This window comes from Symphalangus syndactylus, chromosome 9 (genome assembly GCF_028878055.3).
Source record: "Symphalangus syndactylus isolate Jambi chromosome 9, NHGRI_mSymSyn1-v2.1_pri, whole genome shotgun sequence".
Taxonomy (NCBI): Eukaryota; Metazoa; Chordata; class Mammalia; order Primates; family Hylobatidae; genus Symphalangus; species Symphalangus syndactylus.
This window is the reverse complement of record NC_072431.2, coordinates 95,328,959-95,352,989: the sequence shown is the minus strand read 5'-3', so window position 1 is coordinate 95,352,989 and position 24,031 is coordinate 95,328,959. Positions and strand designations below refer to the sequence as shown.

At 37.8% G+C, this 24,031-nt stretch overlaps 1 protein-coding gene and 1 long non-coding RNA gene across 3 annotated transcripts in view; one reads left to right on the top strand and one right to left on the bottom strand.

Moving 5' to 3' along the window:
• LOC129490046 (uncharacterized) overlaps window positions 1-19,917 on the top strand; it is an 86,848-nt gene extending 66,931 nt beyond the window's left edge. Inside the window, exons 2-3 of the long non-coding RNA XR_008660148.2 lie at window positions 14,794-14,885; window positions 19,643-19,917. This is a non-coding gene — a long non-coding RNA (uncharacterized lncRNA). The remainder of the gene's footprint in view (window positions 1-14,793; window positions 14,886-19,642) is intronic.
• Window positions 1-24,031, bottom strand: part of DPY19L2 (dpy-19 like 2) — a 125,380-nt gene that overhangs the window by 25,205 nt on the left and 76,144 nt on the right. Inside the window, exons 18-20 of one of the 2 annotated variants that reach the window (XM_055293438.2) lie at window positions 18,397-18,421; window positions 16,989-17,108; window positions 15,248-15,422 (exon numbers count right to left, since the gene is read on the bottom strand). In XM_055293438.2, coding sequence (XP_055149413.1) covers window positions 15,248-15,422; window positions 16,989-17,108; window positions 18,397-18,421 — 320 coding nt within the window. The remainder of the gene's footprint in view (window positions 1-15,247; window positions 15,423-16,988; window positions 17,109-18,396; window positions 18,422-24,031) is intronic. The other variant, XM_055293439.2, reaches the window with a different exon arrangement.

The window sequence follows — 24,031 nt, the reverse complement described above, 5'->3', positions numbered from 1 at the left end:
GTGTAAAAAACAATTATATAATTGTGAAGGTTACTATCATTTTTAATCAGCACAATAAAATCAGTAATAAAGATAAGACATATTATTCAGATCTACTATAAAAAACTATGTTGGAGAGAAGGTGGAGCATGATGACCAAGTAGAAGCCTCCACTGTTCATCCTCCCCTCAGGAATACCAAATTTGATAACGATCTACACAAAAAGCACCTTCATAAGAACCAAAAATCAGCTTAGGTGCCAGCTTGGCCGCAGTGGGGAGGAGCACCAAGCAGGCTCTTGTGGTCCCTGATTCCAGGCCTTGGCTCTTGGGTGGCATTTCTGGACCTGCCCTAGGCTGGAAGAGAGCCCACTTCCCTGAAGGGTGAGTTCCAGGCCTGGCAGCACTCACCACAAGCTGACTGAAAGGCCCTTGGGCATTAAGTGAATGTTGGCAGTAGCCAGGCAGTACCTCCCATGGTCCTGTGGTAGTGGTGGAAATGGAGAGAGACCCCTCTGCCTGGGGAAAGGGGAAGGAAGGGTCGGAAGGACTTTGTCTGGTGGTTTCAGCACCAGCTCAGCTGCAGTAGAATAAGAGCATCAGGTAGATTTCTAAGGTGTCTGATTCCAGGCCCTGGCTCCTGGACAGCAGCAGCATCTCTGGACCTGACTATGACCTGGGGGATCTTGCCACCCTGAAGGGAGGGTTACCAGCCTGGTTTGCTTTGCCACCTGCTGACTGTAGAGCCCTACACCTTGAGCAAACATAGGTGGTAGCCAGGCAGTGGTTACAATGAGCCTTGGGCAAGACCCAGTGCTGTGCTAGCTGCAGGTCTGACCCAACATTCCCAGTAGTGGTGGCCACAGAGGTGCTTATATCACCCCACCCCCAGCTCCAGGCAGCTTAACACAGAGAAAGAGAGAGAGAGAGAGACTCCACATGGGAGAGTGTAAGGGAAGAGAACAAGAGCTTCTGCCTGCTAATCCTGAGAATTCTGGATTTTATCCAAGACCACCAAGGTAGTACCTCTAAGAGTCTGCAATAGCTTCAGCATTACTGGGCATGGGGTGCCTCCTAGTGCAGATACAGCTGCAGCGACCAGAAACTTAGATTACAACACCAAAGTCCCTTTGAATACCTGGAAAGCCTTTCCAACAAGGATGGGTACAAACAAGCCCAGACTATAAAAACTGTAATAAATACCTAACTCTTCAATGCCCAGACACCGACAAACATCCACAAGCATCAAAACCATCCAGGAAAACATGACCTCACCAAACAAACTAAGGCACTAGGGGGCCAATCCTGGACAGACAGAGATATGTGGCCTTTCGACAGAGAATTCAAAATAGCTGTGCTGAGGAAAGTCAACAAAATTCAAGATAACACAGAGAAGGAATTAGTAATCTTATCAGATAGTTAACAAATAAATTGAAATAATTAAAAAGAAGCAGAAATTCTGGAGCTGAAAAATGCAACTGACATACTGAAGAATGTATCAGTCTCTTAATAGCAGAAATGATCAAGCAGAAGAAAGAATTTAGTGAGCTTAAAGACAGGCTGCTTGAAAATACACAGAGGAGGTAAAAAAAGAATAAAAAAGAATGAAGCATACTTTCAAGATCTAGAAGTAGCCTTTAAAGGGAAAAATCTAAGAGTTATTGGCCTTAAAGAGGAGGTAGACAGAGATAGCAGTAGGAAGGTTATTCGAAAGTATAACAGAGAACTTCTCAAAGCTAGAGAAAATATCAATATTCAAGCACAAGAAGGTTATAGAACACCAAGCAGATTTAACCCAAAGACTAACTCAAGTCATTTAATATCAAACTCCCAAAGGTCAAGGATAAAGAAAGGATCCTAAAAGCAGCAAGAGAAAAGAAACAAATAACATACAATGGAGATCTAATAGATCTGGCAGCAGACTTTTCAGCGGAAACCTTACAGGCCAGGAGAGCATGCCATGACATATTTAAAGTGAAGGAAAAAACCTTTTACCCGAGAGTAGTGTATCCAGAGAAAATGTCCTTCAAACCTAAAGGAGAAGACGTCCCAGTCAAACAAAAGCTGTGAAATTTCATTAACACCAGACCTATCCTATAGGAAATGCTAAAGGGAGTTCTTCAATCTGAAAGAAAAGGACATTAATGAGGAAGAAATAATCGGAAGGTACAAAACTCACTGGTAATAATAAGTACACAGAGAAACACAGAATATTACAGCAGTGTCATTATGGTATATAAACTACTTATATGATAAGTAGAAAGACAAAGAGATGAACCAATAAAAAATAACTACAACAACTTTTCAAGAGACAGAGAGTACAATAATATATAAATAGAAACAAGAAAAAGGTAAAAAGTGGGGAGATGAAGTTAAAGTTTAGAATTTTTATTAGCTTTCTTCCTTTGGCTTATTTGTTTGTTTATGCAATCAGTGTTGTCATCAGTTTAAAATAATGGATTATAAGATATTATTTGCAAGCCTCATGGTAACCTCAAGTTTAAAAACATACAATGGATGTACAAAAAATAAAAAGCAATAAATTAAAACACACCACCAGAGAAAATCACCTTCAATGAAAGAAAAAGAGGAAAGAAGAGAAGACCACAAAACAATGAGAAAACAAATAATGAAATGGCAGGGGCAAGTCCTTAACAATAATAACACTGAATGTAAATGGGCTGAACTCTCCAATCAAAAGACAAAGAGTAGCTGAATAATAAAACAAAACACTAAGAATCTGTTACCTACAAGAAACACACTTTACTTATAAAGGCAAACATAGACTGAAAACAAAGGAATGGAAAATTATATTCCATGCTGATGGAAACCATAAAAGAGCAGGAATAACCATACTTAGACACAATTAGATTACAAGACAAAAACTATAAAAAGAGACAAAGAAGGTCATTATATAATGATAAAGGGGTTCATTCAGCAAGAGTATATAACAATTGTAAATATATATACACCCAATACCAGAGCACCCAGATATATAAAGCAAATATTATCAGATCAAAAGAGGGAGACAGATCCCAATACAATAATAGCCTGAGACTTCAACACCACACCTTCAGCAGTGGACAGGTCATCTAGACAGAAAATCAACAAAGAAACACTGAACTTAATCTGCACTATAGATCAAAAGGACCTAATAGATACTTACAGAACATTTCATCCAACATCTACAGAATACACATCTTCTCCTCAGCACATGGATCATTCCTGAAGGATAGACCACAAAACAAGGATAGGCCACAAAACAAGCCTTAAAACATTTTTTAAAAATTGAAACAATATAATGTATCTTCTCTGACCACAATGGAAAAAAACTAGAAATCAGTAGCAAAAGGAATTTTGGAAACTCTACAAACATAGAAATTAAAGAATATGCTGCTGAATGACCAGTGGTTTAATAAAGACATTAAGAAGGAAATTGAAAATGTTCTCGAAACAAATAATGAAAATACAACATATCAAAACCTATGGGATACAGCGAAAGCAGTATTAAGAGGGAAGTCTATAGCTATAAGTGCCCACATCAAAAAAGAAGAAAAACCTCAAATTAACAACCCAATGATGCATCTTAAAAAACTAGAAAAGTGCAAACAAAACCCAAAGTTAGTAAGAGAAATGAAATAATAAAGACCAGAGCAGAAATAAATGAAATTGCAATGAAGAAAACAGTATAAAAGATCAACTGGTAACAAAATTTTGAGAGGGAGCCAAGATGGCCACATAGGAACAGCTCCGGTCTACAGCTCCCAGTGTGAGCGATGCAGAAGATGAGTGATTTCTGCATTTCCATCTGAGGTACCAGGTTCATCTCACTAGGGAGTGCCAGACAGTGGGCGCAGGACACCGGGTGCAGTGCACCGTGCACAAGCCGAAGCAGGGTGAGGCATTGCCTCACTAGGGAAGCCCAGGGGATCAGGGAGTTCCCTTTCCTAGTCAAAGAAAGAGGTGACAGACGGCACCTGGAAAATCAGGTCACTCCCACCCTAATATTGCGCTTTTCCGACGGACTTAAAAAACAGCACACTAGGAGATTATATCCCGCACCTGGTTCGGAGGGTCCTATGCCCATGGAGTCCCGCTGATTGCTAGCACGGCAGTCTGAGATCAAACTGCAAGGTGGCAGTGAGGCTGGGGGAGGGGTGCCCGCCATTGCCCAGCCTTGCTTAGGTAAACAAAGCAGCCAGGAAGCTCGAACTGGGTGGAGCCCATCACAGCTCAAAGAGGCCTGCCTGCCTCTGGAGGCTCCACCTCTGGGAGCAGGGCACAGACCAACAAAAAGACAGCAGTAACCTCTGCAGACTTAAATGTCCCTGTCTGACAGCTTTGAAGAGAGTAGTGGTTCTCCCAGCATGCAGCTGGAGATCTGAGAAAGGGAAGACTGCCTCCTAAAGTGGGTCTCTGACCCCTGACCCCCCGAGCAGCCTAACTAGGAGGCACCCCCAAGTAGGGGCAGACTGACACCTCACATGGCCGGGTACTCCTCTGAGACAAAACTTCCAGAGAAACGATCAGGCAGCAGCATTCGCGGTTCATGAAAATCAGCTGTTCTGCAGCCACCGCTGCTGAGACCCAGGCAAACAGGGTCTGGAGTGGACCTCTAGCAAACTCCAACAGATCTGCAGCTGAGGGTCCTGTCTGTTAGAAGGAAAACTAACAAACAGAAAGGACATCCACACCAAAAACCCATCTGTACATCACCAACATCAAAGACCAAAAGTAGATAAAACCACAAAGATGGGGTAAAAACAGAGCAGAAAAACTGGAAATTATAAAAAGCAGAGCACCTCCCCTCCTCCAAAGGAATGCAGTTCCTCACCAGCAACGGAACAAAGCTGGATGGAGAATGACTTTGATGAGTTGAGAGAAGGCTTCAGACGATCAAACTACTCTGACCTACAGGAGGAAATTCAAACCAAAGGCAAAAAAATTAAAAACTTTGAAAAAAATTTAGAAGAATGTATAACCAGAATAACCAATACAGAGAAGTGCCTAAAGGAGCTGATGGAGCTGAAAGCCAAGGCTTGAGAACTACATGAAGAATGCAGAAGCCTCAGGAGCCGATGCGATCAACTGGAAGAAAGGGTATCAGTGATGGAAGATGAAATGAATGAAATGAAGCGAGAAGGGAAGTCTAGAGAAAAAAGAATAAAAAGAAATGAACAAAGCCTCCAAGAAATATGGGACTATGTGAAAAGACGAAATCTACATCTGATTGGTGTACCTGAAAGTGACGGGGAGAATGGAACCAAGCTGGAAAACACTCTGCAGGATATTATCCAGGAGAACTTCCCCAATCTAGCAAGGCAGGCCAACATTCAGATTCAGGAAATACAGAGAATGCCACAAAGATACTCCTCAAGAAGAGAAACTCCAAGACACATAATTGTCAGATTCACCAAAGTGGAAATGAAGGAAAAAATGTTAAGGGCAGCCAGAGAGAAAGGTCAGGCTACCCACAAAGGGAAGCCCATCAGACTAACAGCTGATCTCTCGGCAGAAACTCTACAAGCCAGAAGAGAGTGGGGGCCAATATTCAACATTCTTAAAGAAAAGAATTTTCAACCCAGAATTTCATATCCAGCCAAACTAAGCTTCATAAGTGAAGGAGAAATAAAATCCTTTACAGACAAGCAAATGCTGAGAGATTCTGTCACCACCAGGCCTGCCCTAAAAGAGATCCTGAAGGAAGCACTAAACATGGAAAGGAACAACTGGTACCAGCCACCGCAAAATCATGCCAAATTGTAAAGATCATCCAGGCTAGGAAGAAACCGCATCAACTAACGAGCAAAATAACCAGCTAACATCATAATGACAGGATCAAATTCTCACATAACAATATTAACTTTAAATGTAAATGGACTAAATGCTCCAATTAAAAGACACAGATTGGCAAATTGGGTAAGGAGTCAAGACCCATCAGTGTGCTATATTTAGGAAACCCATATCACGTGCAGAGACACACAAAGGCTCAAAATAAAAGGATGGAGGAAGATCTACCAAGCAAATGGAAAACAGAAAAAGGCAGAGGTTGCAATCCTAGTCTCTGATAAAACAGACTTTAAACCAACAAAGATCACAAGACAAAGAAGGCCATTACATAATGGTAAAGGGATCCCTTCAAAAAGAAGAGCTAACTATTCTAAATATATATGCACCCAATACAGGAGCACCCAGATTCATAAAGCAAGTCCTGAGTGACCTACAAAGAGACTTAGACTCCCACACAATAATAATGGGAGACTTTAACACCCCACTGTCAACATTAGACAGATCAACGAGACAGAAAGTTGACAAGGATACCCAGGAATTGAACTCAGCTCTGCACCAAGCAGACCTAATAGACATCTTCAGAACTCTTCACCCCAAATCAACAGAATATACATTTTTTTAGCACCACACCACACCTATTCCAAAATTGACCTCATAGTTGGAAGCAAAGCTGTCCTCAGCAAATGTAAAAGAACAGAAATTATAACAAACTGTCTCTCAGATGACAGTGCAATCAAACTAGTACTCAGGATTAAGAAACTCACTCAAAACCGCTCAACTACATGGAAACTGAACAACCTGCTCCTGAATGACTACTGGGTACATAATGAAATGAAGGCAGAAATAAAGATGTTCTTTGAAACCAATGAGAACAAAGACACAAAATACCAGAATCTCTGGGACACATTCAAAGCAGTGTGTAGAGGGAAATTTATAGCACTAAATGCCCACAAGAGAAAGCAGGAAAGATCCAAAATTGACACCCTAACATCACAATTAAAAGAACTAGAAAAGCAAGAGCAAACACATTCAAAAGCTAGCAGAAGGCAAGAAATAACTAAAATCAGAGCAGAACTGAAGAAAATAGAGACACAAAAACCCCTTCAAAAAATTAATGAATCCAGGAGCTGGTTTTTTGAAAAGATCAACAAAATTGATAGACCACTAGCAAGACTAATAAAGAAGAAAAGAGAGAAGAATCAAATAGATGCAATAAAAAATGTTAAAGGGGATATCACCACCGATCCCACAGAAATACAAACTACCATCAGAAAATACTACAAATATCTCTACGCAAATAAACTAGAAAATCTAGAAGAAGTGGATAATTCCTCGACACATACACCCTCCCAAGACTAAACCAGGAAGAAGTTGAATCTTTTAATAGACCAATACCAGGCTCTGAAATTCTGGCAATAATCAATAGCTTACGAACTAAAAAGAGTCCAGGACATGATGGATTCACAGCCAAATTCTACCAGAGGTACAAGGAGGGACTGTTACCATTCCTTCTGAAACTATTCCAATCAAGAGAAAAAGAGGGAATCCTCCCTAACTCATTTTATGAGGCCAGCATCATCCTGATACCAAAGCTTGGCAGAGACACAACCAAAAGAGAGAATTTTAGACCAATATCCTTGATGAACATTGATGCAAAAATCCTCAATAAAATACTGGCAAACCGAATCCAGCAGCACATCAAAAAGCTTATCCACCATGATCAAGTGGGCTTCATGCCTGGGATGCAAGGCTGGTTCAACATACCCAAATCAATAAATGTAATCCAGCATATAAACATAACCAAAGACAAAAACCACATGATTATCTCCATAGATGCAGAAAAGGCCTTTGTCAAAATTCAACAACCCTTCATGCTGAAAACTCTCAATAAATTAGGTATTGATGGGATGTATCTCAAAATAAGAAGAGCTATCTATGACAAATCCACAGCCAATATCATACTGAATGGGCAAAAACTGGAAGCATTCCCTTTGAAAACTGGCACAAGACAGGGATGCCCTTTCTCACCACTCCTATTCAACATAGTATTGGAAGTTCTGGCCAGGGCAATTAGGCAGGAGAAGGAAATAAAGGGTATTCAATTAGGAAAAGAGGAAGTCAAATTGTCCCTGATTGCAGATGACATGATTGTATATCTAGAAAACCCCATTGTCTCAACCCAAAATCTCCTTAAGCTGATAAGCAACTTCAGCAAAGTCTCAGGATACAAAATCAATGTACAAAAATCACAAGCATTCTTATACACCAATAACAGACAAACAGGGAGCCAAATCATGAGGGAATTCCCATTCACAATTGCTTCAAAGAGAATAAAATACTTAGGAATCCAACTTACAAGGGATGTGAAGGACCTCTTCAAGGAGAACTACAAACCGCTGTTCAATGAAATAAAAGAGGATACAAACAAATGGAAGAACATTCCATGCTCATGGGTTGGAAGAATCAATATCGTGAAAATGGCCATACTTCCCAAGGTAATTTATAGATTCAATGCCATCCCCATCAGGCTACCAGTGACTTTCTTCACAGAATTGGAATAAACTACTTGAAAGTTCATATGGAACCAAAAAAGAGCCTGCATCACCAAGTCAATCCTAAGCCAAAAGAACAAAGCTGGAGGCATCACGCTACCTGACTTCAAACTGTACTACAAGGCTACAGTAACCAAAACAGCATGGTACTGGTACCAAAACAGAGATACAGATCAATGGAACAGAACAGAGCCCTCAGAAATAACACCGCGTATCTTCAACTGTCTGATCTTTGACAAACCTGACAAAAACAAGCAATGGGGAAAGGATTCCCTATTTAATAAATGGTGGTGGGAAAACTGGCTAGCCATTTGTAGAAAGCTGAAACTGGATCCCTTCCTTACACCTTATACAAAAATTAATTCAAGATGGATTAAAGACTTACATGTTAGACCTAAAACCATAAAAAGCCTGGAAGAAAACCAAGGCATTACCATTCAGGACATAGGCATGGGCAAGGGCTTCATGTCTAAAACACCAAAAGCAATGGCAACAAAAGCCAAAATTGACAAATGGGATCTAATTAAAGAGCTTCTGCACAGTAAAAGAAACTACCATCAGAGTGAACAGGCAACCTACAAAATGGGAGAAAATTTTCGCAACCTACTCATCTGACAAAGGGCTAATATCCAGAATCTACAATGAACTCAAACAAATTTACAAGAAAAAAACAAACAACACCATCAAAAAGTGGGCAAAGGATATGAACGGACACTTCTCAAAAGAAGACATTTGTGCAGCCAAAAAACACATGAAAAAATGTTCATCATCACTGGCCATCAGAGAAATGCAAATCAAAACCACAATGAGATACCATCTCACACCAGTTAGAATGATGATCATTAAAAAGTCAGGAAACAACAGGTGCTGGAGAGGATGTGGAGAAATAGGAACACTTTTACACTGTTGGTGGGATTGTAAACTAATTCAACCATTGTGGAAGTCAGTGTGGCGACTCCTCAGGGATCTAGAACTAGAAATACCATTTGACCCAGCCATCCCATTACTGGGTATATACCCAAAGGACTATAAATCATGCTGCTATAAAGACACATGCACACGTATGTTTATTGAGGCACCATTCACAATAGCAAAGAGTTGGAACCAACCCAAATGTCCAACAATGACAGACTGGATTAATAAAATGTGGCACATATACACCATGGAATACTATGCATCCATAAAAAAGGATGAGTTCATGTCATTTGTAGGGACATGGATGAAACTGGAAATCATCATTCTCAGTAAACTATCGCAAGGACAAAAAACCAAACACCGCATGTTCTCACTCATAGGTGGGAATTGAACAATGAGAACACATGGACACAGGAAGGGGAGCATCACACTCTGGGGACTGTTGTAGGGTGGGAGGAGGTGGGAGGGATAGCATTAGGAGATATACCTAATGCTAAATGAGGAGTTAATGGGTGCAGCAAACCAACATGGCACATGGATACATATGTAACAAACCTGCACATTGTGCACATGTACCCTAAAACTTAAAGTATAATAATAATAAAATAAAATAAACACACTTTAAAAAAAAATTTAAAAAATTTTAACAATGTCCCTCTTCTTGAAGTATTTTTTTGTTTTGGAAAATATAACTTAAAAAATAAGTACAGTAACTTATGTTAACATGCAACAAGTTTATTATTATTTTAACAAATTAAAAATAAACATTTTTTCACTTTTAATTTGTTATGATAAATATCAATTAAGTATAACTCACGAATAAAGCCCTTCTCGAACCTCAAAAAAAAAAAAAGATCAACTGGTTTTCTGAAAAGATAAAATTAACAAACCTTCAGCCAGACTAAGAAAAAAAAGACAGAAGGCCCAAATAATAAAATCAGAGATAATAAAAGGAGACATTATAACCAATATTGCAGAAATTAAAGGATCAGTAGAGACTACCATGAGCAACTGTATGCCCATAATTTGGAAAACCTAGAAATGGATAAATCCCTAGATACATAAAACCTACCAAGATTGAACTATATAGAAATCCAAAACCTGAACAGACCAATCACAGGTAGTGAGATCAAATCTCTAATGAAAAGTCTCTCAGCAAAGAAAAGCCCAGGACCTGATGGCTTCACTGCTGAATTTTATCAAACATTTAAAGAAGAACTAATATCAATCCTACTCTAACGATTCCAGGAAATAGAGGAGGAGGGAATACTTCCAAACCCATTGTATGAGACCAATATCACTTTAATACCAAAACCATACAAAGACCCATCAAAAAAAGAAAACTACGGGCCAAAATCTCTGATTAATGTTAATGCAAAAATCCTCAACAAAATACTAGCAAACTGAATTCAATAACACATTAAAAAGATTATTCATCATGACCAAATAGGATGTATCTCAGGGACACAAAGATGGTTCAACATAGCAAATAAATGTGATACGTCATATCAACACAATGAAGGGGAAAAATCATATGATCATCTCATCATAGATGCAGAAAAATCATTTGGTAAAATTCAATATAGCTTCATGATAAAAAACCTTCAAATAAACTGGGTATAGAAGGAACTTTAATCAACATAAAGAAGCTATATACAGCAAACGCACAAGTAGTATCATACTGAGCGAGGAAACACCGAAAGCCTTTCTTCTAAGATATGGGACATGACAAGGATGCTCACTTTTTACCACATTATTCAACATAGTACTGGAAATCTAACTAGAGCAATCAGACAAGAGAAGGAAATAAAGGGCATCCAAATTTGAAAGGAAGAGGTCAAATTATCATTGTTCACAGAAGATATGATCTTATATTTAGAAAAACCTAGTCTCTACCAAAAAAAAAACTATTAGAACTGATAAATTCAGTAATGTCGTAGGATACAAAATCATACAAAAATCATTAATGTTTCTATATGCCAACAAAGAACAATCTGAAAAAGAAATTTAAAAAAGTAATTCCATTTACAGTAGCCACACATAAAATTAAATACCTAGAAATTAACCAAAGAAATGAAAGATCTCTAGAATGAAAGCTACACAAAACTGGAGAAAGAAATTGAAGACACAAAAAATGGAAAGCTATTCCATGTTCAAGCATTGGAAGAATCAATATTGTTAAAATGTCCATACTATTCAAAGCAATCTACAGATTCAATACAATCGCCATCAAACTACTAATGATATTCCTCACAGAAATAGAAAAAACAATCCTTATTTATTCGAAAACACAGAAGACCTAGAATAGCCAAAGCTACCCTGAGCAAGAAGAACAAAACTGAAGGAATCACAATACCTGACTTCAAATTATACTACAGAAGTATAGTAACCAAAACATCATGGTACTGCTATAAAAACAGACACACAGACCAGTGGAACAGAATGGAGAACCCAGAACCCAGAAAGAAATCCATACGTCTATAGTAAACTCATTTTTTACAGCAGTCCCAAAAACATACACTGGGGAAAGGGCAATCTCTTCAATAAATGGTGCTGGGAAAACTGAATATCCATATGAAGAAGAATGAATCTACACCCCATCTCTTGCCATATACAAATCTCAAATCCAAATGGATTAAAGCCTTAAACTAAGACCTCAAACTCTGAAATTACTACCAGAAAACTTTGGGGAAACTCTCCAGGACTTTGGTTTGGACAAAGATTTCTTGAGTAAATACCTGGGAAGCACAGGCAACCAAAGTAAAAATGAACAAATGGGATCACATCAAGTGTAAAAGCTTCTGCACAGCAAAGGAAACAATCAGCAAAGCGCAGAGACAACCCAAAGAATAAGTGAAAATATTTGCAAACTACCAATCTGACAGGGAATTAATAACCAGAATATATAAGGAGCTCAAACAACTCTGTAGGAAAAGAAAATCTAAAAGTCTACTTTAAAAATGGGCAAAAGATCTGAATAGACATTTCTCAAAGGAAAACATACAAGTGGCAAAAAGGTACATGAAGAGGTGCTCAACATCACTGATCATGAGAGAAACGCAAATCAAAACTAAAGTGAAATAGCATCTCACTCCAGTTAAAATGGCTATTACTCAAAAGACAGGCAATAACAAATGGCTGTTATCCAAAAGACAGGAAAAGATGTGGAGAAAAGGGAACTCTCATACACTTTTGGTGAAAATGTAAATTAGTACGACCACTATGTAGAAGAGTTTGGAGGTTCCTCAAAAAACTAAAAATAGAGTTACCAAATGATCCAGCAATCCTACTCTTAGATATATACCCCAAAGAAAGGAAATAAATATTTGGAAGAGGTATCTGCACTCCCGTGTTTATTGCAGCACTTCTCACAATAGCCTAGATTTGGAAGCAACCTAAGTGTCCATCAACAGGTGAATGGATAAAGGAAATGTGGTACATAGACACAACGCAGTGCTATTCAGCCATAAAAACGAATGAAATCCTGTCATAAAAAAAGAATGAGATCCTATCCATAACATGGATGGAACTGGAGGTCATTACATTAATTGAAATAAGCCAGGTGCAGAAAGACAAACTTTGCAGGTTCTTACTTATTTGTGGGAGCTAAAAATTAAAAGAGTTGAACTCATGGAGATCAAGAATAGAATGATGGTTACCAGAGGCTGGGAAGGATAGTGAGGGGGTGGAGGGGAAGTGAGGATGGTTAATGTGCACAAACAAAATAGAATGGATAAGATGTAGTGTTTGGTAACACAGAAGGGTGACTATAGTCAACAAAACTGTATTGTACATTTAAAAATAACAGAGAATATAACTGGATTGTTTGTAACACAAAAGATCAATGCTTCAGGTGATTGATACTCCATTTACCCTGATGTGATTATTACACATTGTATGCCTGTATCAAAATATCCCATCTGCCCCATAAATATATACACCTGCTCTGTACCCACATAAATTAAAAACTTTAAGAACCCTGAGTGTTTACTTTCCAATATAACTAAGCATTCTAAATGCGACTTTGAATGAAAATTTCTTTATATGCCTCAAATTTGAAAATATGTAAGCCAGTCAAAGAATGTGTATTTATTATTGGAGACTCAATAATTAATGATGACAAGCTGTTAAGCTAGAGAAGTGGTTCTCAAGCAGGCATGATTTTGCTCCCTAGGGAGCACTATCAACTTCTGGAGACATTTTTGGATGTCATGCTATGGGGAGGAGGGAAGATGCTGCTGGCATCTTGTAGATAGAGGCCAAGGATTTCTTGTAATACACAGGACAGCCTCAATGTCAACTGTGCTAAGGTTGGGAAATGCTGAGCAAGAAGAATTGAAAGCCCAGGGCCAGGGTCTTCCAAAAAAAACTAGGCACACCTGTCCAGCAAGAGCTGGACCCACTGAGTTGTCATCTATGGCAGACAGAGAGGAAGAAATACCTTCCCACTCCACCTTCTGTCTTTTTGGCTGTGAAGAAAATGAGCATAACAAGGAAAAATCAGATATTTTCCTATCACCGTATGGAAGTCTCCATTTAGCCTACTACACAGATTAGAAAAAGGTATTCCCCTGACTTGACAGAGCCCCATTATACATGGCTTGATGAGTGGACCACAAGCTGGATTTAAGCTTTCACTTATCCTCTCAATTGGTCACCTTTGTGCAGTGCACAAACTATGCAACCGTATATGGCAGACCTCAACATAAGCACTAGTTCCACTAATACTACAAAACTTCATATAGCTTTTAATATGTGGTAACCATGAGATAACTCATAGTAAGAGTAATTAAAAGGAGAATAAGACAGATTGAAAAGAAGATCAAAGAAGAGGCATCTAAAAGTGAGACAGGGGTTTGTGGCAGTTATCTTAGAAGGATAAGTTGCCAAATGTAGGCTCTCTGTCAGGAGCCCAATACAAACACTGGAACAAAGAAAGACACAAGAAAAGATTAAAAGGGTAGATATCTTTAAAAGCTTGGGAAAAAATAGCTATAACTGGGGAGAGGCAAGGGAGAGTAAAGAAAGGGAGTGATTACCTTAAGCTCCTATGTGGAAAAAGTCAGTTGGGGATTACTTTTAAAATTCTAATTAAACTGGCTTGGCAGTTTAATGAGGCACTGTCACCTACACCCTTTGAAAGCTATAGACCAAATATCTCACTTAAAGCTTATAAAGATTTACCTTAATGAAGGTTAATTAGCAAAAAAGTGGCTATCAAATAAGAAATAAAAGGAAATAAGCTCAGGAGTCATAAGAAAATTTAAATAAATCATAGTGAAGAACTTGTGCCAGAGTAAGTTTCTAAATATCAAAAATAATCTTTGATTTACAAATTTAGTTACAGAAAATGTTATAGACTTATTCTCTGGAAAGATACTTAAAAATATGTATCTGCTTGAGGTAGTTCTGAATAAAGACAGGAAGAAAAGAAGGTAAGCTAAAAAGAAAACTTTGGAGTATTTAAAATAGGATGCATACTATCTCTGTGAGATGATTTAGTGAAGAAAATAGAATATCCAAGATTTTAACTCCTCTGCGGACGACTTGTTTTACAGAATTAGAGGAGACAGCACTGATTGCAGTGACAGAAGCGGTGCCAGTTAACTCCCCACCATCAAAAGTATCTTCTGCTATAGCCTGGCACAAGGTGTGAAATTTCATTTTTAAAGATTTACTTCTTTGTCATTGTTATGGTTTAAAAGCTATAATCCTCTCTGAGAGTTAAAGGACATAACTTGTGAAAAATCATTAATTTCCTGGTGCTAATTTAAATTCTTTGATAATTATCTGGGAGGGGCTTAAAGGGGGTGCAAAATTGCCTTTCGGAAGGGTTTGATTGACATTGCAACAGTCTGCTCAAAGTCTGTGAGAGTATGAATGCCTATTTGTAAATCTGCCGTACACACATACACACATATATCAGAAATGACAATAATTATATATAGTATACACAAATATGTCTGTGAGTATGTTTGTATAAAACTAGCATATAACCAAATACCTACATACCTGATGTGGTATTGTATTTGATCCACTGTAAAAGTTCTTCCTGAGGCAAATTATTAAATTCTCCTATTATGCTCCATTGATTACGGAGGTTTGCATAACCTTGTATTGACATCACTGTTAGGATGCCAAAGATAACATTCTCAAAACGAACTCTGCGAAAAAGCCAGCCAAAGAGCTGAAACGAAATAAACCATTTATTTCTAGTTCTTATATGAAGAGTACTGTAGGGTCAACAATAAATTCTCACCTTGTTACTCAAACCAATGTGAATTACCCTTTGACAGAAGCACACATGTATACAGAATTATCATCTCCGATTGTTTCTAAAGCAACGAATATGTCGGCATTACAGGGCCCAGGTGAAAATGAAACTTTCTCTCCCCTGGGAAGAATTAAGGAAGATATACCTGATCCTTCTAGTACTAATTTACTACTAAGGATTAAAATAAACAAATCACAACTGTGAAACATCTTAGAACTAAATCCTTTCATCCTTGGCTGCCTTTTGTGGACATGGTTAGTAGACAGGGAAGCCCTATTAGCATGACATATCTAGATTCTTCTCAGGAAAACAGGCATTATGATATTTTAAGGCTATACACTCATAATCAAAACTAAGTAAGGTGTTTGTAGAAGTACCTTAGGCCCAATATTCTAGCAATTTATCTAGTTCTTTTGTATGTTAGATAACAGTGATAGAACCCCAGAATTTCTTATAGATTCTTCCAGCCAGACAGGACCATATTAGAGCAATTACTCTGCATCTACTCTGGTATTGGATGAGTATTTCAGGGTACTTTTGGTGAACCAGGAAACTCTTTTTCTTTTTTTTTTTTTTTTGAGACAGAGTCTCACTCTGTCTCCCAGGCTGTAATGCAGTGGTGCGACCTCAGCTCCCTTCGACCTCCACTTCCCGGGTTCAAGCAATATTCCTGCCTCAGCCTCCTGAGTCGCTGGGATTACAGGCACACACCACCATGCCTGGCTAATTTTTGTATTTTAGTAGAGACAGGGTTTCACCATGTTGGCCAGGCTGGTCTTGAACTCCTGACCTCAAGTGATCTGCCCACCTTGGCCTTCCAAAGTGCTGGGATTTCAGGTGTGAGCCACTGTGCCCAGCTACCAGGAAACTCCTTTTTTTTCTTTTTTTCTTTTTTTGAGACAGAGTCTCACTCTGTCACCCAGGTTAGAGTGCTGTGGTGCGATCTTGGGTGACTGCAGCCTCTGCCTCCCAGGTTCAAGCGATTCTCCTGCCTCAGCCTCCCAAGTAGCTGGAATTACAGGCACTCGCCACCACACCCGGCTAATTTTTGTATTTTTAGTAGAGATAGAGTTTCACCATGTTGGCCGGGCTGGTCTCGAACTCCTGGCCTCAAGTGATCTGCCCATCTCAGCCTCCCAAAGTGCTGGGATTACAGGTGTGAGCCACCGTTCCAGGCACTCTTACACAAACCTGAACTCCAAAAGGTTATGTTCATGGACAGGATATTAACAGAGGGGAAATGTTTGCCTAATCACTTATTATAGAAATATCAATTAAAATCCAGAAATACTTTTCAAAGCCACCTGAAATTGCTTTTCTTGCTTATAGTGAATCATGAAGTAATATTTTAAATCATTTAACTTAAGTTAAAAACACTTAGTGTGTTTATATTTTGAATTAGTCAGCAAAGCCACGGTAACTACTAAGTATAGCTGCTATAGTTTTTATAGTATTGTTATACAAGAATGAATCCCTTACCTGTCGAGAGCATATCAAGGAAGCCATAACACACATGTGCGGTGTCAAAAACATCTTTAGCCTCATAATTAAAATGGCAAGGGCAGTAAACACTAACAACTGCAATGTGTGAAAAGCCAGCTATAAAAACACAAATAAGACAAAATCACATTTCTACTTTTCATATTTTTAAATTAATGAAGTATATTAAAACTACATTATTCATTAAGACAAAGATCTTCTAACTTAGTAATAAGCCTATCAGTATTCATTCAACAATAATTTATCAAATGTCTACTATGTTCCAGGTACTCTTCTGGGTGCTTCAGATACAACAGTGAGCAATTTCTGTCCTTGTATTACATTTAACTACATTTAGTAATGAAAGACAGACAATACATAGACATAGCAAATAAATAAATCCATTACATAGTCTACTGTAAGGCAATAAGTGCAGTTGGCAAGAAAATGGAGCAGGCAGAGGAGCCAGGGAGAGCAGGTGGTGGAGTGAGGAGGCGGAGGACCAACACAGTGGGCCTCACTGTAAAGTGACAAAGTTACTAATGCATCCCTGATCCAAAAATCTGAAATCTACAATGCTCCAAAATCTGAAACTTTTGAGTACAAATATGATGTTCAAAGATTATGCTAAAACAAATGCTCATTGAAGCATTTTGGATTTTGGATTTTCAGGTTAGGAATGCTCAACTAGTAACTACATTGTAAATATTCCAAAATTCAATAAAATCTGAAATCTGAAACGCCTCTAGTCCTAAACATTTTGGATAAGGGATACTCAACATGTGTCATAAACTATCTCTATTAAGTTCAAATTCAGTTACCCACTCCTGTAAATTTGACCTTTACCTCAAGACCCACTTGAAGTTCTATCAAACAGGAAATATTTCCAGCCCACATTGATCTTTTCCTTTTCATGCCACAAAATAATTTTACACCATATAAAATGTTGTCTTATTTGTCTCCTTTGTAAAATGACACATACTGAAGGGCAGGAACATGACTTTAGTATCTTTTGTATCCTTCAACACTTCTGAGCTTGTCGCTGACTGACCAGCATATCTACGTGGTGGCAGATGGCCACCAGTCACAGGGCCAGGGGTGCCTGCCCTAATGGACTGTAGCTGATTAGCTCAGCAGGCTAGAAATCAAATGCTTGTTATTGTTAAATGAATGCAATTTAATTTAATTCTGTACTATAGTCATAAATCAGCCTTCTAGCTTTTAAATCCTTATTACTATTCAAAAGTAAGAGCAGATGAAAGAGTGAGAAGGATCAGCAGAAATTTATCACCAATGCTGAACAACTCACTGCTGATGGTGCATCAGCAGCAAGGTTATACCTTTGTCAATTATCCTCAAACTAGAATTTAATACACAAGTCTACCAGAGATTAAAATGAAAGCTTTACCTCACTGTGTTCAAGGAGCTGTTTTCTAGAATAAAATAAAAATATTTTCTATTTACTGAAGGTCTTTTATACTATGAATACATAAAAATAAGCTTCATTTGTTTGATCTTAGATTTTTAAAATCTGACTATCTCTAAACTACTTAGGAACATACATAAAAATAAAAATATCAGATAACAGTACAAAAATTACAACAATTTAAAAGTCATAATTTATAGTCATCCTATTCAAGATATGTCAAAAATTTGTTCTTTGGTTAAGACAAAATAGATTTCACAGATCCCTGGAGGTTGTACCTCTATGAATAAATGAATAGGATGACCTTCTATTCAACCTATATATACAGTGTATACAATACTTTAGATGACCACTGTTAAACTTTTGAGTTATTTTCACTTTTCACAATTACAAATAACACGGACACTCATGCATAAAACTTTGTAAGCATCTCTGAATATTTCCTTAGCATAAATTTCCAGAAGAAAAATTACTGGGTAAAACATAAATATTTTTAGTTTCAGAAAAGTTGTCCCTTTACAAAATACTTACAGTACACCTACTGTATTCTAGGCACTGTGCAATGAAATGAATACCACAGTCCCTGCTTATCCTCCGATCCTCACTTTCCACAGTTTCAGTTACCTGTGGTCAACTGCAGTCCAAAAATATTAAATGAAAAGTTCCAGGAAATAAACCATTCCTAAGTTTTAAATTGTGTACCATACCAAATAGTGAAATCTCAAGTCACCCTGCTTCATCCTACCTGGGACATGACTCACCCCTTTGTCCAGCATATCCATGCTGTATACGTCACCAGCCTGTTAGTCATGTAGTTACCATCTCAGTTATCAGATGGACACTGGTGGTATCTCAGTGCTTGTTTTCAAGTAACCCTTTTCTGACTTAATAATGGCCCCAAAGTTCAAGAGCAGTGATGCTGACAGTTGAGATATGCCAAAGAGAAGCTGTAAAGTGCTTTCTTTAAGAGAAAAGGTGAAAGTTCTCAAAAGAAAAAACATCATATGCTGAGGTTGCTAAGATCTACGGTAAGAACAAATCTATCCATGAAATTGTGAAGAAGAAAAAATTAATGCTAGTTTTGCTGTTGCATCTAAAACTGCAAAAGTTATGGCCACAGTCCATGATAAGTGCTTAGTTAAGATGGAAAAGGCATTAAATCTGTGGGTGGAAGACGTGAACAGAAATGTGTTCCGATGGTGGCAATCACATGTTTTACTCTCTGCAGTTTCAAGCATCCATTGGGGGTCTTGGGATGCGTCGCCCTGCAGATAAGGGCAACTGCTGTGCAGCATGAACAGTATGGAAATAATACTTATCTTCATGGAGTTTATATTAGAGTAAGACAAGAGGTAGGAGACTGCCTATTTTATTGTTCTCTTGAAAAGACTGGGTATTTTACTTTTATGAAAGGCTTTATAGCCTGCAGGGGCATTCTAATATGGATTTTGGGGGTGAAGAGAGAAACAGGTGTGGGAAGTAAGTTCAGGGGTACAGAGACCCATAGGTTTTTTAAAAGAGAAGTCGGGGAAGGTCTCTTAAGGTAGTAGTGGAGTCCGAATTATTCTATCTCCCTTGTAGCTCCTACCCTTTGTATGCAGTAGTTTTTTTTTTTTTTAAATCGAAGACAGGGGAAGGTCTCTTAAGGTAATAGTGGAGTCTGAATTATTCTATCTCCCTCGTAGCTCCTTCCCTGTGTATGCAGTTAACTGAGTGGGGTTTCCCCACTTGTCCCGAAATCTTCTAGGCACAACAGATTCCTGTAGTGAGCTGCATGCAAGGAAGAAGCCTGGTAGGTGAGTAATTATTAATCACCAAGAACCCTAAAAGTAACTACTGATACTTTATTTAAATCAAGTAGCTAATTAAAAATGTGAATATACAACCAAATCCCAAGACACAAATATCATGAAAAGGAAACATCAAAATAAATGAGCAAAAAAACTTGACCTCTCATGAAACAGCTAATGCAAATGAAAACTCCAATTATTGTCTTCACAGAAGTTTAAGAGGATAATACATCCATATAATTAAAATAAGCTCCAGTGAAAAGGAGTTTTCAGAAATTCTAAGAAAAATATATTTGCCTAATTTAAAGCCTCAAAAGAAAGTTGAAGAGCAAAATGTACACAGCTGAAGTTGAAAATATTAAAGACTCAGTGATGATATTCTCTGAGAACACAGAAAGAAAAGAAATAGATAATATGATAAAAAGCAATAACAGAAATTCAAAAAAGAGAGGCTAAAGTGAAAGAATAAGAGAACAACAACACACACACATCACCCCTCCAAACGTTATGAATTTCCAGAGAGAAAAACTATGTAGGAATTTTCATCTGTAATGCTCAATGCTAGAACACAAAGAAGCAATGTCAACAAAATGTTGAATGAAACCCACAAATATCTATTAACCAATCTATCAATCAAATATGAGGGCAAAATAAAGCCATTTTTCAGGTAAGAAAGCACCCAGAAAGCATGCCAATTCTACATGTCAAGGAAAAATAAATCAGTAAAATTTGAAGTCAAGTCCAAAGATTGCTGGTGTCTTTAATGTAAATGTTTAGAGACTTCTTAAAACATAACAGATAAGACAACAATTTAGAAAGTAAATTTCAGCATAACCTGGAAGGAGAGGGTGTGTAGGCAGGGACAAGTAAAAATATTCCGACAGTTCAGCGCTGAAGCAAGCAGGTCTCTAGGTACAGAGCCTGAGTATGAATTCTGCCACCACTACTCACTAGCTGTGTGCCTTTCAGAAAATTACTTACCTTCTTACTGACTTCCTCATCTGCAAATAATGGGAATAACTGACTCCCTTCTCACAAGGTGACTGTGAGGATTTATTGAGTTAATACTGGTAAGAAGCTTAAAATACTGTCAGACACACAGGAAATAATAAGTGTTAGCTACTATCGTTGCTGGTAACAGGTTTTAGATGCTGATGAATTCTTAATATCAAGACGAATATATTTGCTAATAATTTAAGAGAAACCACCAGGAAATATAGAAATGGGATATAGCTAACAATTCAGCAAGTATCAAGAAAATAATTTTTGAAAAGCACGATGAATAGAAAACATAAAATCAGATGGCAGGTAGAAGTACAAACACAGCAGTTATCACAGTTAATATGAAAATGGGTTAAATTCACCAATTAGAAAATGAGTATTAGAGGAATTTGTATAGAAAAAATCCAACAATGAGAAATATACGTAAACCAAAATGTCACAAAAATGTTAAAAAAAAAGAAGCATAAATACAGGTAAACCAGGCAAATCCATAAAAAGGAAAGCAGATGTGGCAATATTAATTTTATACAAAGAAAAATTTACAGCAAAAACCACTAAGTAAAGCAAAGAATATCCTTTATAATAAAAGTACAATCCTATAATAATCATGCAATGAACAACAGCACTATCTACATAAAGCAAACACTATTAAAATCACAAGACAATTTTGAAAAATTCATTTTTAATGTTGTATGTGAAGATAGCATTCTAAGAAAACAGATAAAGTAGAAAAATAAGTTGATGTACTAGACCATTTAGAATAGCACTATTAATAACATGATACAACATGTAAATTTGAACTTCCCCTAAATAAGAAATGAACATTTAAAAAATCCTCACAGAGCATTTACTGAAACTGAACATCCATCTCAATAAATAGCAAGTTAATTTTAAAGGCAAAATATACAACAAGAAACTAGTTAGACATTTTTAAAAATTATTATTATTATTATTGAGACCGAGCCTCACTCTGTTGACAGGCTGGAGTGCAGTGGCAATCTTGGCTCACTGCAACCTCCGACTCCTGGGTTCCAGCGATTCTCCTGCCTCAACCTCCCGAGTAGCTGGGATTACAGGTGCGTGCCACCACGCCCAGCTAATTCATGTATTTTTAGTGGAGACGGGGTTTCACCGTGTTGGCCAGGATGGTCTCGATCTCCTGACCTCGTGATCCACCCGCCTTGGCCTCCCAAAGTGCTGGGATTATAGGCATGAGCCACCGCACCCGGCCTAAAACTAGTTAGACATTTTAAGACATTCTTCTAAGTGATTTTGGATTAACTGATCAAAACTCAAATCACAGACTACACAGAAATCAGCATTAATGGTAATGCTACACACATCATGGGATACAGTGTGTCTTCTTCAGAGAAAAAGTTATAACTTTAAATGTATTTACTAGGACACAATAATGATTGATAATAAATGATGTGAACTTTAAACACAGGAAAACAACAAAAGTGCACTAAAAGAGAAACTAAGGACATAAAAATATAAGCAGAGATTCATAAAATGGAGAACAACCTTCACAAATATAAGGAATAAAACCAAAAGCTGGTTTTATGAAAAATCCGAAAAAGAATGACCTTGTTATGGACTAATGCAGCTGGTGACTTTCGGTTGAAGCCAGTGTTCATTTACTACTTTGAAAATCCTGAGGCCTTTTTTCAGAATTATGCTAAATCTACTCTGCCTCTACTCTACAAATGGAACAACAAAGCCTGGATGACAGCACATCTGTCACAGCATGATTTACTGAATATTTTAAACCCACTCTTGAGACCTACTTCCCAGAAAAAAAGATTCCTTTCAAAATATTATTGCTCATTGACAATGCAGCTGGTCACCCAAGAGCTCTGATAGAGATGGACAAGGAGATTAAGGTTGCAGGAAAGCAGGCTGGATCAAGGAGTCCTTTCAAGTCTTGTTATTTAAGAAATATGTTTCATAAGGCTATAGCTGTCATAGACAGTGATTCCTCTGATGGATTTGGGTAAATTGAAAATCTTCTGGAAATGATTCACCATTCTAGATGCCATTAAGGATATTTGTGATTCATGGATGGAGGTCAAAATACTGACATCAATAAGAGATGGGAAGCAGTTGATTCCAACTTATTTTCTACTTTATCTGTTATTTTCTTAGAATGCTTTCTTCTCATATAACATTAAAAATGATTCCAACCCTCATGGGCGACTCTGAGGGGTACAAGACTTCAGCAGAGGAAGTCACTGCAGATGTGGTGAAAACAGCAAGAGAACTAGAGTTAGAAGTAGAGCCTGAAGATGTGACTGAATTGCTGCAATCTCATGAAAAAACTTGAATGGATGAGGAGTTGCTTCTTACGGATAAGCAAAGAGAGTGGTTTCTTGAGATGGAGTCTACTCCTGGTGAACATGCTGTGAACATTGTGGAAATGAAAACAAAGGATTCAGAAGATGACATAAACTTGGTTGATAAAGCGTGGCAGGGTTTGAGAGGACTGACTCCAATTTTGAAAGTAGTTCTACTGTGGGTAAAATGCTATCAAACAGCATTGTATGCTACAGAGAAAGTTTTCACGAAAGGAAGAGTCAGTCAATGTGACAAACTTCATTGTCTTATTTTAAGAAAGTTCCACGGCCACCTGATCAGTCAGAAGCTATCACCATTGAAGCAAGACCTTCTACCAGCAGAAAGATTACAACTCTAATGTACATGTCAGGATAGACATTATCCAAAAAACAAAAGGTAATAAGTGTTGGCAAGAATGTAGAGAAATTGAAATCCCTGCACAGGTGGAATTTCAAATGGTGCACCTGCTATGGAATACAGGATGGAGGTTC